General features: G+C 35.4%; 1 protein-coding gene across 6 annotated transcripts in view; it reads right to left on the bottom strand.

Annotated features, from left to right (window-relative positions):
- SEMA3A (semaphorin 3A) overlaps window positions 1-24,509 on the bottom strand; it is a 442,921-nt gene that overhangs the window by 198,535 nt on the left and 219,877 nt on the right. For 5 of the 6 annotated variants that reach the window (XM_073238902.1, XM_073238903.1, XM_073238901.1 and 2 more), the window contains one exon: window positions 2,051-2,244. In XM_073238902.1, the coding sequence (XP_073095003.1) occupies window positions 2,051-2,162 (112 nt within the window). In that variant the 5' untranslated portion in view covers window positions 2,163-2,244. Of the gene's footprint in view, window positions 1-2,050; window positions 2,806-24,509 lie in introns of those variants that run through there. The other variant, XM_073238904.1, reaches the window with a different exon arrangement.

Below are 24,509 nucleotides of genomic sequence, written 5' to 3'. Positions count from 1 at the left end.
AATTGTTATGTAGCTTTAAGGCAGTTTTTGTTTTAAAGAAGGCAGAATAATTCTAATGGATGCCATTGCTAAACAGAGCTTATAAAGAGAGTGTCAAATATATGCATCTTGTCAATATACACAGCTTAGTTTATCAGACAAGTTTAAAGCACATGTGCATAACAAAGGGCTATTCTTATTAAATGAAGTCTTTTAAATGTAGAGAAACAAGTGGTGTCTTCTATACAATGGAGAGTAATCTATTATAATTGAAATAAAATTCTTGAGAAATAATAAGTGTAATTCTCAATTCTATTTAGCACTTAGACAAGTATCTCTAAATCTAGTAGATTTTAAATATTTCATATTTCAAACTTGTTATTCTAAAACTATAGCATACAGCCATTCACATCTTCAAGAAGTAAAGTCGCATGTAAAACTTACTTATAAGGCTTATAAACTTGAATAAAGTGGATCATCAACCTAAGAATTAATCAATGGCATCCTCCCAAAAAGTAGAAACAGAAAGCAAAAACTGAGAACACAGATGCCATAATATCATTAACTATGAAACTAATTTAAAGACAGTTATATAGAGACATCATAGAGATTTAATTAAATATGTAATGGATGTTATATGATTATTTTTTAAAATCTTTCATAATGAGCACAATAGCAATTCTGTTTGCTAATGCTTAAAATCCATTCCCATTTCAATGACCATGGAAAAATTCTATGAAAAATAAATATTTTTTCCAATTCAATGTATTTTATCTAACAAGTCTTAAATCCAAATAAGCACATTTAATAGGTGTTTAATTTTCCAATCCAAAGTGTGAAAATTACCTTTCTCTTTCCTGGTTGTGGTCCTCATTTACACTAGAGCATTCGGAAAGCGATGTTCCCCATCATGTGAAAATTAAATAATATGTTTTCTGGCATAAGAGCAATGTACAGTAGACAGACATCTCTACAGTGAGATTCAATAATTTCTTTCACATTACAGGCTAAAAACGGAATATAATTGAAGCTTCTTGCTGCCCCACCCCCAATTCTCTAAATCAGAATCATAAGAAAGCAGCACCTTAGGGAGCAAAACTACTTGAGTTAAAACATTTTAATCTTCAACTCCATTTTAACGATACCTCAGTTATAGAAATAGTCTCCATTAAAAGTTATTTATATGTACATGTTAGCATTATTTTATATATCTATAAAATTTATCTAAACAAATGTAGAACAAATATTTTCTTTAAGATCCTCATTAAAAAACAAGCCTACACATTAAACTGTAACCAAATAAAGTACTAGCAACCATGTGATAAAGCTTTTTCTTTCTTAAAATTATACTTATTTTGAAGAGAAGTTCATACAACTAGCTGTTCAACTAGAAAGTAATGTCTCAACTTCAATTCTCACTGAGGTACACATGGAATTAAATAACATTCTATTTCAAAGGCTTTAACTTTACAACAATTAACCAAATACACAGTCCTTTGTACAATCATAACACACTGTGGAAAAACTAGTCTGTTCTCTCCAGTTTATATTCTCTTGGCAAACCAAGATCTACTGCTTATGTTAAGCATCTGATTGTCAGATTTGAACAAACTGAATATTCATGATTGCAATTAACCATTTAGTGTCTACAGCTAAGGAGATGCAATTTATCATAACAATTACTATAGGTGAGGCATCCACATCTACAAAGAGACCACTTTTTTTGCCACAGTGGCTTTAAAGATATTTTAATTGAGGTAGACTCAGAAAAATTAACGGAACATATAATCACATATGCAGATCAGCATTTACCAGGCAGTCAGCTCTTCTCTGCAAATGTGATTAAATGTTCTTTGTTTGCATTTAAATTGCCCTATATCAAACAGGAGACATGCTTTTATTCAAAAAAAAGTGTTTAAATCATCTCAGAAAGACACAGACAATCATGTAGGTTTCCCAGGTTAAACTAAAGGTTTTATAGTTTGAGTTGGGAGGGAGTTTAAGGAATGAAAAGGCTGGGGGCAGGGGTACATTACAAAGCTAAACAAATAAAATGAAAATAAAGATTTACCTTTGTACGATAATTTCAGCCTTGGCACATTGTTCCTCCCATTTTGATAGTTTGCTCTTGCTGTAAGTAATACTCCCCAGAAAAGACAGACAATCCTGGCGAACCAGCCCATGCTGCAGACGCTGGAGCTCCCTAAGCTGTTTCAGTCTTCCCTCCTGTATTGTGCGGCCAGAGAAGTTCAAACAATCTGGAAACTGGAGGTAACAGGTGATTTAGGTCAGTTTCATTCATAAATGCGGACAATCAAGACCTCACCGCAACACTAACACCTCTTCTTCTGTAACAGTCACTGAAGCACAGAAACTTCAAACCCTCAAAAAAAAAAAAAAAAAAGAATCCGAGCCAGGCACCGGATAATGAGGCGCAACTGTTGTGTGCAAAGAAAAAAAAATAACAAGGGCTGCTGCGTGGTGCTTAAGAAAGCAATTCCTTTTATCTAGGCTCTTCTGATAGCCGGTGCGGACTCTAATCCTGCTCCCTGCTTCATTCGGCTCCGGGGAAGCCGAATGAAAGGGAAACAGAGAGAGAGTGAGGGAGAGGGAGAGAGAGGGAGAGAGAGAGAGAGAGGGGGAGGGAGGGAGAGAGGGAGGGAGAAAGAGAGGGAGGGAGGGAGAGAGGAACCGTGAGCAGCGCGGACTTTTCCTGTACACATGTAGGGAGAGATGACACAAGATCCCACAGACAGGTTTTCCCAACACTCACTAGACTGGCTGACAATGGGAGAACAAGCAAGCTCAACCCACTACCCTTCCCTCCTGTCACACAACACATGCAAAAAACATCTCCTAGAGATTAGAGCCGGGAGCAGAACCCTCCAGCGTGCCTGTGAAAGGCATGTAGCTATAAATTTACTTTCCAAGGCAGGCGTTGTTTTATAGCCATTTTTAGGTGCAATTTTGATTAAAAAAATCTGAATTCTGCTACCTACATGATTTACAACTCATGCTCATTATATAATTCTGCTAAACTTGTGCATTATATCTGTGTATGTATATGTATTTATACATATATATATGCACATAGCTATACATATGCATATATATATATGTATATCCTTGTCACCAATATAACTTTAATCACCGAAGGTTTTAAAACCTTGTTAGAGATCATTCCCTCCTCCTCACAAGCCCTCTTGGCTCAACCACCCCCTTCCCCCGCCCCACTGCAATTTCAGCAAAGAAATTCCTAGTAAAGCCCATTCAACAATCAGTTCAAGACAAATATAGGTCCACTGAGAATTATAAATTACAACTCAAAAGGATACCCAGAATTTAAAAAAAGCTATGGGTTTCCAGCTTCCAGAATGCTCCGGCTGTATTCTAAATGCATCATATCTCATTAATTAAAACCTCTTCCCTGGTTTTGGATTAAAGGACAGAAGAAGAAGACAAAGTTCACAGAAGTCCATGCTGAGTGTCAAGGACCAACATAAAGAGAGTATCTCTGTGTCTTCATGAGCTGGTGAAGGGTTTCTAAATATTCTCTGGACACACACATGTATTGAGGTACCATACAGACACCGTGAGTTCTTTCTTAAATAGCCATGTTGTTGTATGAGGTGTTTAAATTTCCTCTTCTAATTTTCTTTCCATTTTCCCCAAAGCTGATATCCTTCTAGGATTTTTTTTGAGGGGAATATATAAACGTTACTAGGACATAACTTTCTGGAAACTCTTTATCCTCCAGTTCTCTCTTCTGCACTCTCGCCATCCACATACTCACAACTTGAAATAGAGTGAGAACTCTGCTTCAATACTATGGAAATTTCTCAGCTGAAAGGAGAGAGTGAGTATTGCAATTAAAATCCTAAACACTTACTGAGAGTGGCTTTGTATTCTTATTTAAAGTGATTTAAGCACTGTCACTACAGCTTTCATTAGTTAATGTCTATAGACCTAGAGCAAGAGCATCTGTGTGTGTGTGTGTGTGTGTGTGTGTGTGAGAGAGAGAGAGAGAGACAGAGACAGAGAGACAGAGAGACAGAGAGACAGAGACAGAGACAGAGAGAGTGTAGGTGAGGCAGAAAGAGAATTTAAAGTGGGGAGAATAGGGAAAGGGAAGGAGGGTTTCTCTCTTTACTTCACTAGATTGATTCATCAGACTGTATTGTATTTGACAGTTTCCGCAAGCCTATTGATCAGGCAGTATTGTTAAGAAAATAAAATCCAAAAATAATGTTGATTTTACTGATTCCCACACTTGTTACCCTGAGCACTTTGCACGCTCTAGGCAATGGATTAAGGCTACAAATGACAAGAGGCTTGTCTGTCTTCCATGGATTACTCTCTATAGACATTCATCCTGCAAAGGAATTCATGTCACTTTGGGATTATTTAGACAATTGGACTAATGAATTATCCTACTGAAATATCACATATAATTAGTTCAAACACTTTAAATAGCTGCACCCTTTTCACTAATATACATTTTAAAGTCTTAAAATACCTATATTTTCTCTAGCTCTTGTGACTTAGAGTAGGAGAGCAAGTTTATATTTGTGGAAACTAAACAGGATAAGCAAATTTAGAAATATATCCGTTTCACTTGCATAATGTCTAATCCTGAAACATTATGATGTGTTCTGGGAAAAATAAAAGGTTATGTAAAATTCAGATAAAAGAGGGTCAGAATTGACTCTGTGGGGAAGAAAGACATTCAATCTAGATTTTGAAGCACAAAATCAGGACAGAGGTATTTCATTTTGTGAAACAAATTATTTAAATTAAAGTTGAAGCCCAGAATTTGGTAGTGCAAACACCCCACGTTGAGATACACACAGACATAATTTTTAAATTTTTTGATATATTTATTTATATTTGATGTTTCTCACCCTCAAAATTTTTATGATCTTTGCATCTTTTCAGATGCTTGAAAGTTTAATAAATTCGCATTTAAAGTTGTTCAACTGTAGATTATTTAAAAAAGTGAAAATAGTGAATTCTTTAAGCATAACTGTCCTAGAGTGATAAAGTTATAAAATAGTAGAAAAGTTCTGCCATACATAGATATTTTAACTATGATTTTTTTTAAAAAGCAGAGAAAATAAACTACATGCCTGAAAAATACTTATAAAGGTATTAGAATCCTGTATTTCTACCTCTTTCAATCTTTTGAATTTGGTCAGGATTAAATAAAGTTATTTTCAGCTTTTTTCTTTTACCTCCAAAAACATGAAGGATAATCAAGGTTAAACCTATTTCTCAACTGAAGTAGAAGTAAGATGCAGGTGGACCTGGGTGGATGTCTACCAGAAGTTTTTCAAAATCTAGCTGTAAATGTGAAATAGATTTTGATTCATGCCCTAAGGAATAATATCACTCTTGAATCCAAGAAATTGTGGCCTCAGCCCTGATATGCATGATCAAGCCTGCTGTATTTGTCACTTTGGCCACTGATTTTACTGAACAATTTACCAGTTCTTTTAAGTTTGAAATATTATATTGACCTTTTAAGATTGATTTTTATTTACAGTATAAGTAAAAAATCTTATTTTGCTTCTTTTTCAAAGCAGTCTTTTTATTTTCCAGTTATTTTCTAATCCACAATCTATATCCTGTGTTATAATTAACTCTCCTTACAACTGAGTTCCTAATATCTTCTTAAATTTCAAGTTTTCAGATGTCATTAACTCCTACTGTAAAGTCAAATTTGAGTGAGTGCTTAATATGAGACTCATAGTATTTTGTACAAATTTCTGCCAAAAAAGTCAGTAGTTTTTTACCTAACCCAACTCCATATTGAAATGGATTACAAAGACTTTTGAGTATAAAACCCTGACCTTGGCAGTTTTCTGGGTAGTGGATTTGATTTTCTAAAAAAACAACACTTCCACTTCACAATAGGTTGGTTAAGTCTGGTTTTTCAAAAAAGAACTCTGTAGTCAGTGAAGATACATATTAAAGCATTTCTCCACTGGAAATATATTTTGATCTATTCACGTGTTGGATAAAACCAATATGTGTATTTTTTAAATCGCCACTCTGTATTTTGTTACTGTGAAACAAATTGGGATGGCAATTAACATTGCAATTTAAGAGCAGAAATTGTTCTCATTTGTGAGATGGTGTGCAAAATGCTTGGCAAGTTATAGATACCCTCAATCTTTCCCTGAGTATTTGGTGAAAATACTTGTTATAGTAGTGTATTTAAAAGAACATAAGGAGAAACTTAGTTTAGATGTATTTAAATGATTTAGTGGATTAAATGTTCTTGAAATTATGGCACACTTCAGTAAACCCACATGTCTCTTCCTGAATCCTGCTCCACCCCTATTTTATTGTGGTCAGACAGAAGACCATCCTAAAGCGTGTGCCGCCGACAGAAGTAGATGACCTCTTTAAAGAAATGAATGAGTTAAGATTTTTAGAATGAGTTGGTTAACCAGCTCTTCTAAGGAACAACACCAAAAAGAAAACCAATACTAAAAACCAATAAATTTCAGTTCTTGCCAAGGTATTATTCAATAGAGTCATGAAGAAACCTATATTAGTTTCCATCCAACATCTGCTATTTTCTATTTTTTTCTTCAAGGGATGCTTCATTTGTCCGTGAGAAAGGCCTATAATCAACAGAATTACAGCAAATGTCACAGTTGAACATTTGCCCTTGGTCTGATATCTCATGTTGGAGATTCATTTTTAATGAGTGTTTTTCTGGTACAGGGAATTTGAACCTCCTTTTTTTTCTGAAAGAGAACTGTGTGGGTGAAAACATTCTCTAGAAGATCGGAAGACATTCCATTAATTGGGAAAACTAAACAGATGATGTATTATTCATTCCAGCCAAAATGATAGTTATTTAAGAACTATTGCCATTGTCGCTGGGAACTGGGGGGTGGCAGGTTAAAAGCAATATTTAAGAAATTAAGTTAAACTTTTCATAATCTGACTTGTGTGAATGCTTTTAGTATAAGCAGTATGTTAAAGCATGAGTTGAGAGAAGGAATTGGTAAAAGGCAAAGGGAATTCAATCTCTGGGGAAGCTTTAACTCCTCCCTTCCCTTCTTATCCCCGCCATGAATAGAGAGTTCAGAAGAATTGGCTCATTGCTCCTTTGGATTGAATTTGTAACAGGTTGAAAAAAAAGAAAAAAAAACAGTTTTGCTTTTCTCTTTTGATATCAATGTTCATGATACTTTAAGGTAAGGGACTCAAGATAAAAGACTCCTTATTTTTTAAATGAATTAAAGTGAAAAGTGTTCAATCAATGCAAAAGGAGACCGAAACTGGCCAGTTACATTATTTGTGGCTGGAGACTTTAAGAAAAACTTACATAGCTAAGGATATCGGAAACTGCAGGGAAGTTCTTTAGTAGCAAGCTAAGGGAGTAGCTTCCCTTTCCTAGAGATTGATTTGCGGGTCTAATGGGTGAGTTTTGTTAGGTTGCTCGGTTTGAGTGGGGGATAGAGGAGTGACAAACAAGGAATGCAGAAAATATTTATGGTTAGCATCCGAGTTGCCAAAAGTGGCAAAACATTCAGTTTTAGGAACATGATTTATCGTTTCTACCATCTTTCTTTTCTTTTGACTTCTTAAACCCATCACATTTTTCAACATTTCAAAATGTTTTAACACAGGATTTTTCCTTTTCCTTTTCCATCTAATTACAGAGCTTGTCATCGCTTAGAGCTTCTTTATTAGATTATCTACTAAGTGAGTGCAGTGTCCCTGAATCTTAACATATTGAAATAATAAAACACAGAAAATACTAAAATACCTGTTTTTTTCTTTTTTTAAGTGAGAGTGTCTCCACCTCAACTCAAAAGGAACAAGAAAGTTTTCCAGTGAGACAAAAATCCCATTGTTAATACTGATCAGTACAGGCTAGGCAGTGAGGAGGAAAAAATGAGGCGCCCGTGGAATACAAATGAAACGAGCAGGTTGACTGTGGAACGTTTCAGGATAAAGTTATTAGTTGTTTTCAGTAAAGGTGTATCACACACCTCAGTGAATAAATAACTAAGCAGATCTACACTAAATAAACAAAGTGAAGAAACTAGGCAGCACTGTTTAAAGGATTATTTTACGTCTGACTCATGCAAAGCAGATGCATATAGTTTCCCTTTGTTACCCACTGAAGAGAAGGTTGCACCTCAGATGTAAGTTTACTAAAATCTCTATATTCTAGGAAGCGGCCTTTTGTCTTTCCTATTTTAATGTTTTTAAAGAGTTTGAAGCTGATAACGATAGGGAACAGAAATGCTGAAGCCTAGAATTAAAACTCTTCAAAGGGGTTTATTATAACAGCAAAACTAACTGTTGGCAGGATGATGACTCAAAACTATAGTGCATTCTGCTTTTCAAGGGCACAGATTCTCCAAACTGCAAGAGTTAGGAAGAAAACATTTCATTTTTGTTTCCTCCCGCATTCTGTAGTGTCTCAAGCGTTAAAAATCATTTGGTTCTATACACCCCTCACCCTTCCATTTTTCCTTTTGTGGCAGGGGAGTGGGTTAGAATTATATGCCAGGTTTCATTTCACTGCCTTGGCTACAGGAGCAGCTGTCAACTTATGGGGCAGATTAGGAAATATCTTGTTTATTAGTTAACAGTTTTTTATTATTAACAAATGATTTATGAAGAAAATTCAAGTCATCCCCATTTTTCCTCTGGGCATATCCATAGAATAAATCTATTCAAAAATCAATCAACATAAATTCATTTTCTCATGCCTGCTGTATTGATGAGAAGAGAAACAGCATCCACTGTCCAGCCTTGAATCTTCTAAAATTACAGATGCAAGTTGAAAATGGTTTGACCTGAGGACCTAAATGACAATGTTATTCCCTTGCTTGTTTTTTAAAAGTTGAAATATGACTTTGGCAACTAAAGCACTGTTAAAGATCCCCCAAATATGTAATAGATGGACTTTAATAAAATACTTTTTGAGGCATAAAATTAATGTCCACTATATCCACTGTGTTCTCAGTTTTTTAACTCTCATTAACTTAACTAAAGCTTTAGCAATTAACTACAATAATGTCTTGATTACATATAAGAAAAAAAGGCTAGAAATTTTTTGAATGCACTTTTGCACAAATGGCATTTGAACCTTTTTTATAGAATCAGATAGTTCAGTGGTCTCATTTTGTCACATTAAATAATTACTGCAGGTTTATATGCTGAAAAACCTATTTCAATTCTGCTAAGTCAAAATAAAACCTCTTAGAGAAATAAGAAAACTTAATTCAAATGAATCAAGGTATATGTGGTACTCTATTTCTTGGGTTATCAACCTGAGTTGGTAGGTGCTTGCCACTGTGTATAACTCAGCATGCCTAATTTAGTTCCAGAGATGCAATTTTAAATATATTCTTTCTTTACTCTCAAGTCCAGTCACCTCTAGAAGCATATTACTTATATTCCTTGTTTCTTATATTTACATACTCAATGTACAAAATCCTGAGAATTGCCTACATGTCAATATTTGTGATTTGTAAAAAAAAAAAAAAAAGTTTTTTTGAGAATAGCTGAATGCATTCCTGGGAACCAATGCCAATTTATCCCTTTAAATTTTTTTTCCTTAACTTTCTACCAGGTATAAAAACCATCTACAAAATTGTCTGTACCTGTTTTGGCCTAGAGTGCTTTATTTATTTCCTTTTAAAAAACAGTTTTCTTTTCATCAAATCCTGAATCTGTTTTCATCCTTCTAGTAATATCTTTCCTAACTGTGGAAGACCCTTGCTGATGACAGATTGCCTGCATATTTTGCCGGATTATTCATGATAATAGGCTATTGTAGTCCCCTTAATTAATGCACCTTTATCAGGATTTTGCATTAGGAACTCAGGATACAATATTTCTTAAAAAAATTAAAAACCTTGCGTAATTGTTCACAATGTTTTATGAGGATTCTAGGAGCTCTTTCTTCTATGATTCTGTGGTGCTATGTGCATGTATCTATTATAGCTCTTACTACTTCACAAGTTTCCTCAATACACTCATCTCAAAGACAGCAGAAATACTTTTAATTTTATTTTCACTGTATAGCATAACATTTGCCACAGAGTGGTTTGACCTATTAATTAATGAATTAATTAACTATTAGGAAAATATATTCTAGATAATTAAAATATTGTGAGCCAGAAATCTCCTAATTTTAATAGTTTGGTAGAAATGATTCCTTTGCAGATATAATTGCACTTGTTTCCCATGCTCTATTTTAAGAATGCACTAGAGTGTAGACAGTAGCATTAGAGCTCTAATTTGTTCATTTAGAATGCTGCTAAAGTAATCATATTATAGTCATAAAATTAAATATGTTGGGTCTCTCCTTCAAAGCATGGACAATTTCATTCTTTTGTTATTATTTTTATCCAATTACGTATTTCTTTTCAGGTTCTCTTTGGATATCCTATAGCCTGCAAGCTATTAGTGTTGCTAATATAGATGCTAATCAAAATGAGCATCTACAGTGTTTCCAAATGTACAGTGTTTTCAAGTGGCAGTAAGTCTCATTTTTTCATGGTAAATATTAAGAACAGTAGTTATAAAACTCCCAGAGAGTCACCCCAATTGTGAAAACACATCTCTACGAATGAAATTGGAATTTCAGTTTCTTTGTTAGAAATGAGGTTGATCATCCCCCTGTTCCAAGGGCTGTTAGAATCAAGCCAGATACAGGTTACATTGCACAATCCACGGACATCTAGGGAGCCGGGGGTTTCTAGACCGAGTTTACACTTCAGCGTCACGTGAAGTGGGACGTCTGACAGAGCTTGGCAGCGCCTCTGCATCAGAACTGAACACGGGTGGGGGAGGGCTATTAGGGTATCTATCCCATAGATACTGTTGACAAGAAGAAGCGATGCTAAAATGCCCTTTTGAAGAAAGAAAAGGCAACCCTTTGAGAAGCACTGCAGTAGGCACTACAAATGATAGATGGAAAAAGAAAGGCGACTCCAGGCTGCTTTTAATTTTATAGGCTGAAACGTTGTCCTTCACATTAAAAATGCTAGATTTAAAGAGCACCAAATTTACATAGCAGATGCGGCAGGCTGACCACGAAGAATAAGATATCTAGCTAGACTGGAGTATGAAGAGGAGAGCAGGCAGCAGCAAGCCGGGGAAACCATGGCTTACACCAGCAAGCATGGGCTGGCTTTGCTCATCAGCCCTGCCACCGCAGGCAGCTGCGGAGTGAGGGAGACCAGCATTTCACCTCGTAACAAATTGCTGCTGACTCACTAGGCCAGATGTGGAGTTGAGATCCTCCACCTTTCAGTTTGCATAGTACAGAAAGAATCACATCTTTTATGGTGAATCAAGCCTTAAATTTAGTAGAGGACCCATTACCAGCACTAAATCGCCAACATGCCAGTGGTTTTTAATAACCTAAGTTGCAAGCTTCAGGAGTTAGTATTTATGTTTCAGAGCAAATTATTTTCCCAGAGAAGTGTCGGACTTAACTTTAGGAAGCAGAGAAGTTTAGGTCGACAGGTGAAACACCTGTACAACTATTACGGGAATATCTCCTGCTACTATTTATACATCTCATAGTTCAATAGCACTCTTTAGTATTTTAACTGTTCGGCAAATGTTGCTTCATGCTGTTTTCGGAACACTAGGGAATCGTGGTTGGCTGGTAAATAAGTTAATTTTCCATCCTAGGGGTAAGTTTTACAACAATAGTTTCAACAGGAACATTTCCCCTTTACCTTTATCATTGTTAAAATACACTGGTGAAAACTTGACAATGGTTAATGTTATACAACTGTTTTTAAACAGTTGCCCAAATCTATAAATGGTCACACACAAAATATCATTTAGATTCACAAAATGAGTTGTGGACACTTAATTTACAAAGTAAGTCCATTCTCTTATTTATTTTTCATAATAATTGCCATACATTAAAACATTACAAAAGTATAAAAATACAACTGCCACAATCTGAATTCTATTTTTGCACACATATCAGTCCACAACAAAGCTTTAGGGGTTTACCGGCCATAAATAGTGGGATATGTTAGGCATATTTTAAAGAAACAATCATGCTGTATAAACTTTTACAGAATTTTAAAAGTCCATCCTGTTGTACTATTTCAAATGCTGTTTCAAATATATTTAGCAGCATTTTGAAATGTGAATTCAGTAATTGTGGAAAGCAGCTTAGTCTCTCACTAACTGAGTCTATCAGAGTGGTTCAAATGTCACTAATTATTTTATAGGAATAACCATTTTGTAGCTTTAAACAAACATAAGCTTTAGTCTACTTTAAGACTGGAGTGGCAGGATGAAAATAAAGACCCTTCTGCTGAAGTAGAGGCGATTGAGTTACATTTCACAAGATGCAGGCTGTGGCACTTCAGCTATCTAATAGCAGCGGGCTATTTGCCACCCTGGCAACCAGATCAGGTTTCCATTCCTCATACAATTTCAGATCATTTCATAAAAATTACATGACTGATACTACAGCTTTCTTCTCACTCTGATGTATTTAAATGTTAATATCTTTATAATATATTTATAATAATATAATACATTAAAAGAATGAGAAAAGAAATGGAAATAAGCCAGCAATTTTACTTGGGTGAAAGTTGAAAAGCTTAAGATGACCTTCTATTTACTCAAAAAGTTCTTCCTGATTGCTGTTATTTTTCTTCTTTTTGGTTTCATTAAATAGACTTTGTGATACTTTCCACGGTCTCAACTGTATTTCTCTCAACTGTAAATATGAGTTACTGGATACTATAAAAAGTTGGGTAACATATCTTTTTCTATATATTACATCATAGTAAACATAATATCATAATAATAAGCATTCCCTTCCTTGGTTCATTCTGTTTCTAACTTAGTTATTCAGTTCTATACAAAGTCTTGCAAAGTAATTTATCTTGACTGTAGTCAGCCCAACATTCATTATGTATTATGAACTAAATTTCTATACCTCCATATTGTGTTTTGGGCATGTTTACTACATATATATTCATTCTGTCAGTAAAGTGCACATATCATGAATATGTTTGTCTTTAGTCTTGCTTTAATTACAGGACGTCTTCAGTAGTGAGACTCCTACGGACTGTTTCCTGTGAAGGTCCTACACAATTTCTCTCACACAATGGGTCCTCAATAAAAGTAAGGGAATGACTTCCTGACTATTGTCATGGTTCCTGGGAGATGCAGGATGAGGTTGGTAGCATAAACAAAGCTGACTGTCAAAACTGTTATTTTGAGATGAACAGCAAAAACAGGAGTTGAAAGAAATCTGAAGGTTTTCTGAAGAACTCTGCCCCTTCTGTCAAAAACTGATTCAAAGAATCTGATGTATTCTGAACCCATCAAGATTGTTTGAGAAACAAATGCCAGAATTTAAAAAAAGAAAAAAACAAAAAACTGGTCAATGACCATTTGCTTATTTAAGAAACAAAAAAGAGTGAAAAAATACTGTTTTAAAAACTATATTCGACTGAAGATATTACTGTGTTCTAGTGTGGATACATAGAAAAGCATTTTGCAGTAGGGTGATGAAATATCCTTAACTAACAGAATTTCATTAGGTATCAGTTTGACAGAAACGGCTTTCATTTTGCCTAGTTCTCTGACCCATAAGCTAAATATCAGGTGTTACAACATTTAAGAGGTAAGTCTTCTTCCTGTTTAAGTAGGTGTGGGAAAAATGTGTCACCCTTTCCCCAGAAGGTTGGTGGGCCTCTTGGTAGGGAAGGTGGATTTCTTTTTAAATGACGAGGACTTTAAAACAGTGAGACAGTGAGGTCTGAAGTTAAAGAATACCTTCTCTCCCAAGAAAGCAGTTAAGCTGTATGTATTTTATATATACACATTTGTATATTTGTGTAAACAGGAATGTACACACATATGTACATGCATTAAATGTAATTCAACAAACATTCAAGTTCTGTGTCAGGCACTGTGCTAAAATTGTGAGAATTCAAAGGCAAATGAGCATATTCCCTACATGAAAAATGTGCAATTTAGTTGGAAAGGCAATGTAAGACTAGTCTTTTATAAGTATATACCAACAATCTTTTCGAAGTCATTTAACTATAAACTTTAAAACATAGACAAAAGGTAATAGTGTCTTTCTCTTTTTATTTTTGTCTTATCTTTTTTAAAGTATTTAGCGAGGCTGAGGTATTTTTCAACATTTTCTCCTTTTTTGAATGATACAAACTCATATGTGATTTTTGGCATCTTAAGTACAAGTGGAACAGTTAGCTTTGACCCATTTCCTTATTCTGAAGAACTACTTTCAGATTTCAGTCTTGGAAAAAGTGATTAAAGGCCATTTTCAGAAATCAGGCTCTTAGGATACAGAAAGCTGCAGGTTTCTGATTGGTGCACTGTAAATGGGTCTAAAGGTAAATACTATCACCTGAGTCTCATTATAAGAAATGGATGCTATGTATATTTAATGCTCTAAAAATGATGTTCAACATCTAAACAGTATGTTGTTTTACAACTGATGGGCTTGTGGCCTACAGGCCTTTTGATTTAATTTTAAATATTAAGAAAATTCTTTCTTTTGTGATTAATATTTACATTTATTTTTTATTTTTCTTCTGAGTGTTTTATTTAATGTTTATTGGAGATGAAATGACACTTTTCAGACCTCCATTTTGTTACATATACCTGGAAAGAATCAGGAATGAAACTGAAAAGCAGAGATCAATGTTCTATAACAGCTTCTCATTCATTTTATTAATTTTAGAGATGAGCCTTTCACATTCTTCTGTGGTCCAAACAGGAATGACAACAACAGAAAGATCCCATTTGAACAACTCCATGTACTGTTTTTTTTTTTTTTTTTTTTTTTTTTTTTTGTGTGTGTGTGTGTGTGTGTGCGTGTGTGAGGGGAGAATGTAGGTTCACAGTTAGCCCATATACATGGACATATTTTAAAATAACAAATAAGGAGGCAGTACAGTGTGAAGAGAAACCCAACCCGAGCTTGGGCACTAGCCAGTTATGTGTTATTAGATAATGGACTTCTTGGGGCCTCAATATCCTTCTCTAAAAAAAGTTGGACAAGATAACTTCTACCTTTGGTTCCTCCTAGTTTATTAATAATTTGGTTCCTCTAAAATATATTCCCACACCATAGCATGAAATTTATCATTTAAAATATTGCCAATATTTAATTATTTTATGATTAAGAATTTAATGATTCATATTATTCTATGTAAATGTATGATGCCAGTTGGGGAATAAAATGTAAAGAGTATATTATACAATATAATACTCTGTCATTAAAACATATGACATATTTATGATAGGCCCAACATCAAAATATGAATTTATTAAATAAAACATTTATAATATACATTCTATACTAGTCTTCAAAGTAGGAATTTTGAGAAAAGATCAATTACATAGTTCGGATATTAAATGTAGTTGGCCTGATGCAGAAGAATTGGCTAAACTTAAACTTTCAAGAGACTGTTTACTATTCCTATCACTTCGGAAAGAAAAGTTAAATTTCTCCCTCAGAGAGAATTAATAGAAACCATAATACACATGTCTTTTTACATTCCACTCATTCAATTATACTGAGATACACTTTTGAAATGAAGGGGAAACAATACAATTGATAATTTTAATTCAACTTATTTCAATGATTAGCAATCATTTCTGGATACTTAACTAGTTGCCATGGGGAAGAAAAACATAAGTAAGATGTGATTCCTACCCTTGAGGAGGTCCCAATCTAGTAAGGGAAAGTTACATTGAAAAAAAATAAAAAGATAGCACAGATGATAGACATGTAGCCCAACCGGGATTTGACAGAGGCTTTCTGTGGGAGACGGTGCCTGAGCTGGGTCTTAAATGATAAGTAAGAGCAGGTGAAGAAAGATGAGGAGGTTGTGCCAGAGCTTCAGCCAAAGCACAAAGCCACAAAATAGGGGAGCGTGGGTGAGTGCAGGAAATGGGAGCAGTTTTGCCATTAACAGAATGTAAATTGCAAAGAGGAAAGGAAGGAGAAATCAGCAGGGGCCAAGTCAAAAGGTCTATATAGTCATGCTCGTCATTCTAGTAAGGGTGATGAAAAGACAGAGAAGGCCTTCAAAGAGGAGAAAGCCATAAATAGGTTTGCTTTTAAGATAAATGAGCCTGGTTTCAGGGTGAGAGATACATAATTACTAGCAACAGGCATGAAGGCAGAGAGTGTGGGTAGGTTTTACTTTAAGTCTAGACCGGAGGTGACAAGACACGGGATCACGGCAGCAGATTGTGGGAAGAAGAGAGAAGTCGCATCTCTTCTTCAGGTAAATACAAAGGAGGCATACTAGTCCTGGGGGGAGGTTTGAGAAATTTCCCGTACTGCAAATAATACAATTGTTTATGGTAGTTCCCGTGATTTGGCACAGATGGTTAGTGTCATTAACCCATGCGAGCGAGGGAAGAGGAGCAGATCTGCCTGAGGACTGAGACGGGAGTTCCTCTGTGAAGTTGTTGGTTTTGAGAAGATTGTTTTAGGAACACATAAGCTGTTTGAGAAATTAGTTTAAATCTCAAATGTCAGGCATAAAGATTGGGACCTATCTGGGAATCAAGACCAAGGCAGAGAGTGAAAGTAGGCCGAGGACAGAACTCTGGATGTCAGTAATGAACAAGCAAAAGGCGAGAACCCCCGCCACGAGAATTAGACCAGAAACACAGGGAGGACAGGGAAAGCAGTGTCACGGACAGTCAGGTAGAAGCTTTGAAGGTCAGCCAAACTGGGAGGGCCACGTGGGAGTCAGGCAGTGAAAGCACTATATGAAGCAGGAGGAGGAAAATCATCCCGACAGATTTGGTAGTCCAACGGAAGCCAAACTGCAGTTGGTCTGGGGAAGACTGACTGCAAGAGAAATAATTAACTCATCATTAGTTGATTTTGGCTCATCAGCTCTATCCGTTTCTCAGATAGGAAATGACATTTAAAAGTCCTTACCATCCTAGAATTTTGAATTCACAATGAAAACTGAAACATCTATGCTGAAAATGGAAACTATTTAGAACACATAACAATTTTCATTTATCATCACCACATTGGGGAAATTAATTCCATTTTCTTCAAGATGATTTAATGTATTTCTCCATTTTTCCCAAGTGTTTTTGCAGGTTCCTCATAGAAACTGATTCACTGATCGCAAAGCAATATACCGTGCCCTTAGCTTTTATTGTACATTGATATAACAAATGACCTTCCCAGAATATTCTTCCGTCTGCAAAACTAATGTTCATTAAATGAGCCAACATCTCAAATAATAAGCAACATGATAAATTCCTCCCAGAATTTAGAGCCAGGAAGTTTTTCTCTAATGAAGAACTGAAATATATACTCCTTTTTATCAGTCAATGGAAATGTATTTCCTTTTAACCTTGGCGATAGAAAGTGTAAAATGGAATTTAATGGTCACATGAAGAAATCAGCCTTGTCTAGTTTCCCAGTTGGTTTCTGGAGAGGACCTTTTCCTTTCCTTCATGAGTTTTCTCATTTGACACTTTTTAAATTACGTGTGTATCTCCCTGTGTATGTCTGCTTACTAAAGTCCTTTCCAAATGCTATTAAAGTAAGAAGTATAATTAACAACAATAAAAATATTAGTAACAAAGTATTTGGCCAGCATTTTATTTCACGTTTTCTTCATTTCTTTTGAAGGCTTCCTTTCCCTCCTACATACACCCATGCTAGTACTGGAGAAAAAAAATAATTTTTGGTATTATTTTAATTAAAGATAAACTTTTCTGAGTTTCTCTTATTTCCTTCTTTTTCCATACACTTAATTAAAGGAAAGAGATATACTAGAATTTAATTCTGGCTTGAAAAGCAGTAACTATTAATTTATTATGTTTATCTTTATTATTTAATTACATAATCTTGAGCCTGGTACCAATTATTACAAATATCAGTGGTGCTTTTTTCTAACAGGACATTTAACTGCACTTAGAACCACTTGAGATTGTAACCTACTTCAAAGTGATTTTACAACCTTCTCTTTTAATAACATATTTTTTGTATGTGCTACCCTTATACCCTATTTTCCCTAAAGAATTTCCTAAGAAGCATATGAAGAATGGGAGGTGCAAGTGAAGGAATACAAATTATATGCAAAGTAATGGAAAACTTAGTTTGAGCATAGGCATGAGGATTGTAGAAGGGTATTTGGCACGAGATCTAGCAAATTCTGCTTCTTTTTATAAGAAATCCCAAGATATTTTAATTAGTTAATCGCTTCCCATCCTTTTCTTTTTTAAAAGTGAAATGTATGAATGAATAAGGGAACAAGGCAGACATTTTGGTGAAAACTGCAAAATAATGGGGATAATGAGGCGTCACCTTGGATTTTAAATACTTTACCCTCTATATATTCAAGATAAACCAGCATTGCTGGTAATATTTCTACTGATAGCATGAGGTGTTAAGAATAAGAGTCTTAGTGAGAATTCGAAAAGTTGGGAAATAAAACCGAGCCCTGTGAAGCCAACATTAAATCAACACGGTGCTGTGGAGTCACCTCTACTATGTTAATGTAAACCACCGACAAAAAGGCTTGAACTTATTCTACCTGAATTCATTAGCACAGTGAGCATAAAAACATTCAGATCACAAAGAGGTGGAACAGTCACGAAGAGACCAAGAAGAAAGAGCCAAAGCCTACTTGTGGCAACCCCAGCACCTAAATGTCCCCTGGACTTTCATCTTCTGAAAAAAGGAGGATGTCTCAATATGAAAATAGATGCATCAGGCTATGCCCTCAACATGATGTCCTTCAACATCAAAGTATGTTACTACTGTCCGTTTTTCTGACTCCTGGCAGTCTGGTTATGAGAAGAGGATGTGATTGTCATCAAAATAGGAGCACTGTGGATTTTGTGACATCTAATTTCTTATTATACTTTAATAATAAATATTCTGATTGATCTCACAGTAATAACATGCACCAGTCTCTGATGGCCCACAATAAGCCAGATGCTGGACTAGACACTCTCACGTGCAGTAACTTTAATCCTCACAACACTACCCTGCAAGACAAGAAAGTTTTTTTCCATTCTACTGATGATGAAACTGAGGAGCTCTGGGCAAATGAAATAATTTGACATCTGACAACATTGATCACACTGCATTTTTTTAAACATTTCCTCTATAAAGTTGCAATTAAATTGGACTCATATTGGTATATCTATTCAAATAACATGATAATATTACATATATAAAGGATTTATGCTTTTTAAAAATTCAATTGCATTGTGAAACTGGACAAACATGCTATAAGCACTGCCTTTCTTTAAAATACATGTAATAAAATATAAAATTAGAATGGCAATGAGAGAGCACTTTAGCCCAGCTGTATGCACATAAGGAAACAGCTGATTTATATATAATTCTCACCTTATAAGAGTTCCTCTAAGTTCTGCCTTCTTGGACATCAATAATCAAAGGACAAGAGTGGCTGTTCGCTCTGTTTGGCGTTCTCATCCCCCAAATAGCTGCCCTGCTCCTTCCCGCAACTCCTTTCTGGATCCACTCCAAGGTCACAGCTCTCAGAGGCATTCACCCCAACCACCCAATTTAAAACTGTAAACTCTTATTTCTGTTCTCTAACTCTGATCTATTTTTCTTCACAGCCCTTATCACCATCAGACATATCATACATTTTACTTCTGTAGATTCTGTTTGTCTCCCCCTTTTAGAAACTATTTCCCATGCCTAGTCTGTTTTATTCTATTTTGCTAGCACCTGGGATGGTCTCTGAGTCTATGGTAGGTGTCACTAAATATTAATTGAATGAATGAATTCACAACACATCCAGAGTTATAGCTGAGGAAAATGAATGGATTCATTTTTCATTTACTCTGAAACAAATATTTTTTTTCTATGACATACAGAAAATATCTCATCTTTACTAATGGGCTAAGATAAAACTGTGGTGTCAGTTTTAAAAATTTACTATTATTATTCTTACCTTAAACCTATAGATGAACTAATAAACACTAATACTTGTTCACTGAGCAAGGACGTACCAGTGATGATCTTTTTGTTCTTTATTTAATGTGATTCCTTTGGTAGTGAAAAATAATCTACCCTTCAGATTTTCCTATAAGATATAGGAGCAGTTGGAAAAGTAGCTCTTTGCATTAAGGTATTAAGAATATACAGTAAATGCATTATTTTTAGTTTTTTTCAAATCCTGACCCCTTCTCGCATTTAAATTAAGCTAATATGTTTTGATCAGATTAAAACAGCACACCAGAAGACTAAATTCAAATTGAGCCACTAAGAATGAGAAAGAAATTGTGTAATAGTTATTGCCTCTGAGTCATGTTAGGCAGAATGACAAATGGACAATGATACCCATAATGACATGGCAATCTTTGGCTTCACACAGAAGTCCATAAATATTTTGCACATGGTTGGAATACATGGATGTCCAGTTGACAGGCTCTCCAAGAAAATTCTAAAATTAGATACCAGGTCTAAATTGGGATCAGGAATTTAATAAAAAGGGATGTCCTCTGAGGTTTTAGGTCACCGCACAAGTGGTCTTCATTGTATCATATTTAGCATTGCCTTGCAAGCCATTTTTGGGGAAACAGAGTACAAAGAACTGAACATTAAGGCAGTGATTCTCTTTCCCCCCATACTGCAATCAGTTTGAATAGTAGTGGATATGTTATTCATGTTAATTGTGCCAAAACAGCAGCAGCATGAATGCTAAATTATTCACCATGTTCATAAACTGTCAAATGGGGCAAATAGCCAACTATTCAAAATAATTGCAAAAAGATTGGCACAGCTGTAATGTGTTTTCAGTGTGTATTCCATATTCTCCTGAAACCAATATTCAATGCAGTGAAACAAATGCTTCTTTTTGATAGACTCACAGAATTTAGATTTCATTCATAAGTATTTCAAACAAAAATTAATTTATTCATTTGTACTATAATTTCCTCCTCTCTAATAATTTAAAAATACCAAAATATTTCCAGATTAGGAGAAATTAGCAATACAAAGTGAATGCTCAAATATATGTTGGCAATGCATTCAGATATCCTTTTCTCATCATTGAAAGGGAACAAAGTTACTTCTAAATTGAAGGACTGTCTACTTTTATGGTAATGAACACACTTGTAAAAAGTCAAGTGTGTAGAAAGTTCAGTTTCCATTCTAAATTTTATAATATTGTTTGCTAAGTGTACCATGTGCTAGGGTATTTAAATGGAATACATTTTTTAAAAAGGAAGGAGAGAGAGAGAGAGAGTAAGGAGGGGAGCAGAGGAGAGTAGGATGGAGGAAATAAGGAAGAAGTTAAAAACCTAAAATTTAAAATCTCTTTATAAAAATGCCTTCCCCTGGGAGCTAAGATCCTTTTAAAGCACCCTTTCTTCTTGCAAGTAAGAATAGAGTTATGAATAAATTCACACCTAATTTTAGAATTTTGAACATAGCTTCTAATTTCCATACCTCCTAGTAGACAGTTACTATTATTTGACAGAAATAACTTTAAAATATTTCCCAGTTATGTGGCTTTGCAAATTGCCTAAAATTAAAAATACTAAAAATTGTTTAAAATTATTTTTATAAAGGACTTTTGAAATTTGTGGAAGATTTTATAGGAAACTCCATAGCTGTTAATAATAAAGAAATATTTGAATAATGATGAGTATTTAATTATGATGGAAAATGGAGAAAATAAACATTTGATACAGTAAAGTTTTTTGATAGATATCAAGAAGAAATTTAAATTTAATCTTAGAGAAATGTTAATGATGAAAAATATGATTTTCTATGAACTAATATGATACCATTTGGTTTTAACTCTAAAACAGGAAAATGATGTTTACAGGCAAATTTATCCTAATTCCAAATTTGAGATACTTATGTTTTTATTAATGTCACTGTCTCCATTCATGCCTATTGTTGCTGTTAAGGATATTTGTGCCATGTTATAATAACTGTACATTTTAGAAGAGCAATACATCAAATTTCTGCTTTTATCTTAAGAGTGTTAATAAATTGAGATAAAGGTATTCCTTCATTAAAGTAAGTTTAGATAGTTATACATATATTTATTTTTACTTGTAAAATACAACAAAGTTTTTTCTACATCATGTTAGGAAAAAGAATTTTCTCATATAATGTTAATTAATCGACTTTTATCTTTATATAAAAATGACCAGATATCACTTTATGTATAATTTAATATCATTTTTACTTGGGAAAATTTTTCATAAATGTTGCACTTTTATGACAGACTTTTAGATAAACTGTACATTTGAGACCACAATCAGGAAAAAATATTTGCAGAATATCAAACGGAAGTATGGTTTTGAATTATTTCCTGCCTCCCTCTATGGGAGGACTACAATTCCCTACCCCACTGATACTAGGCTTAGCCATGTGATTTGTTTGGGACAGTCCTCTGAACAGTAGCTTTTAGAACCACACTATGGTTCCACCATCTCTCTTTCCCGCCACCACCTCTCCCATGAGTTTGCTCCTTCAACTTGTAACCCAAGTGAAGAAGATTTGGAGCAGGGATAGAGGCAGCTCACAAAATGTTATGAAGTGAACAAGAAATAAATCTTCTGATATTTGGGTTTTTTTTTTTTATTTCAGCAGCATTTTTAAGCCTAAAATGACTGATACTACTCTTACTGGCACATCTTAGCTTACATGAGGATCATTTTATGGTTCTTAAGTTCCATTTTTAAATTCTTTGTTCAAAATCCTTATAATGTGAAGTATTTATGGTTATGATTCCTAAATACGCATTTGAAGAAATGATGAGAACAACATGTAAGATGATCTATCATAAAAAAAAAATGTTATGTGTGAGGTGTTGCTAAGATGGTGGTGTGAGTAGGACAGTGGGAATCTCCTCCCAAAAACATATATACTTTTGAAAATACAACAAATACAACTTATCCTAAAAGAGAGACCAGAAGACACAGGACAATAGCCAGACTACATCCACAATTGCAAGAACCCAGCGCCTGGTGAAAGGGGTTAGATAGAAGCCACAGTCCGGTGGGACCCAAGCGCCCCTCACCTCAGCTTCCAGAGGGAGGAAAGGAGTCAGACCAGGGAGGGAGAGGGAGCCCAGGACTGCTAATTACCCAGCCCCAGCCATCCACACCAGAGTGCACACACAGTGTATGCGTGGGGTGCTGTAAACTAGGGAAGCAGGACAATAAGACCTGTGAGCAGGTCCTGCAGCCGGCACCCCTGTGACAAAAAAGCGAGTGCTTTTTGAAAGTCTTAAAGGGACAGAGACCCCACAGCGGGATGGAAGCATCCCGGGTCACAGTACAGCACCTGGAAATTACAGGGAACTCTGGGCACACTAACCCCCTGGGCAACAGCTCTGAGACCCCTCATGGAGGTAAACAGCCAAACAGCACCCCATCCATTACCCCTCCAGGGCCCCACCATAGCAGAGCAGCAGCCTGAGGCTGGCCACACCCACAGCAAGGGAGCTTCCTCAATACCAGCCCGGCAAGATACAGAGACCCAGTCTACCTGCAATTGCCCATCACAAAACACTAGGGGTCTCAGTTGTCCCAGTAAAGAAAGGCCAGGAGCAAGTGTAAAGTCATGGCTCTCCCAGCTGACAGACAAGTCAACAGCACAGCACCTATCAACATGAAAAGGCAAAACAATTGGATCCAGACAAGACTAACCCAGACCCCTTCGACATCTTCTACAATCTTCCCCTGAGAAGGAACCTGGGGAGATAGATTTAACCAGTCTTCCTGGAAAAGAATTCAAAACAAAAGTCATAACCATGCTGATGGACTTGCAGAGAAATATACAAGAACTAAGGAGGGAAAATACAGAAATAAAACAAGCTCTGGAAGGACTTCAAAGCAGAATGGCCAAGATGCAAGAGATCATTAATGGACTAGAAAACAGAGAACAGGAATGCAGAGAAGCTAATGCAGAGAGAGATAAAAGGATCTCCAGGAATGAAAGAATTTTAAGAGAACTGTGTGACCATCGAAACGGAACAATATCTGCATTATAGGGGTACCAGAAGAAGAAGAGAGAGAAAAAGGGATAGAAAGTATCTTTGAAGAAATAATTGTTGAAAACTTCCCCAAACTAGGGGAGGAAATGGCCTCTCAGACCACAGAGGTACACAGAACTCACATGACAAGGGATCCAGGGAGGGCAACACCAAGACACATAATAATTAAAATGGCAATGATCAAAGACAAGGAGAAAGTATTAAAGGCAGCCAGAAAGAAAAAAAGGGTCACCTACAAAGGAAAACACATAAGGCTATCATCAGACTTCTCAACAGAAACTCTACAGGCCAGAAGAGAATGGCATGATATACTTAATGCAATGAAACAGAAGGGCCTCGAACCAAGAATACTGTATCCAGCACGATTATCATTTAAATATGAAGGAGGGATTAAACAATTCCCAGACAAGCAAAAGTTAAGGGAATTTGCCTCCCAGAAACTACCTCTACAGGGCATCTTACAGGGACTGCTCTAGATGGGAGCAC

Source organism: Manis javanica, chromosome 6, assembly GCF_040802235.1.
Source record: "Manis javanica isolate MJ-LG chromosome 6, MJ_LKY, whole genome shotgun sequence".
Lineage (NCBI taxonomy): Eukaryota > Metazoa > Chordata > Mammalia > Pholidota > Manidae > Manis > Manis javanica.
This window is presented reverse-complemented; position numbering and strand designations above follow the sequence as displayed.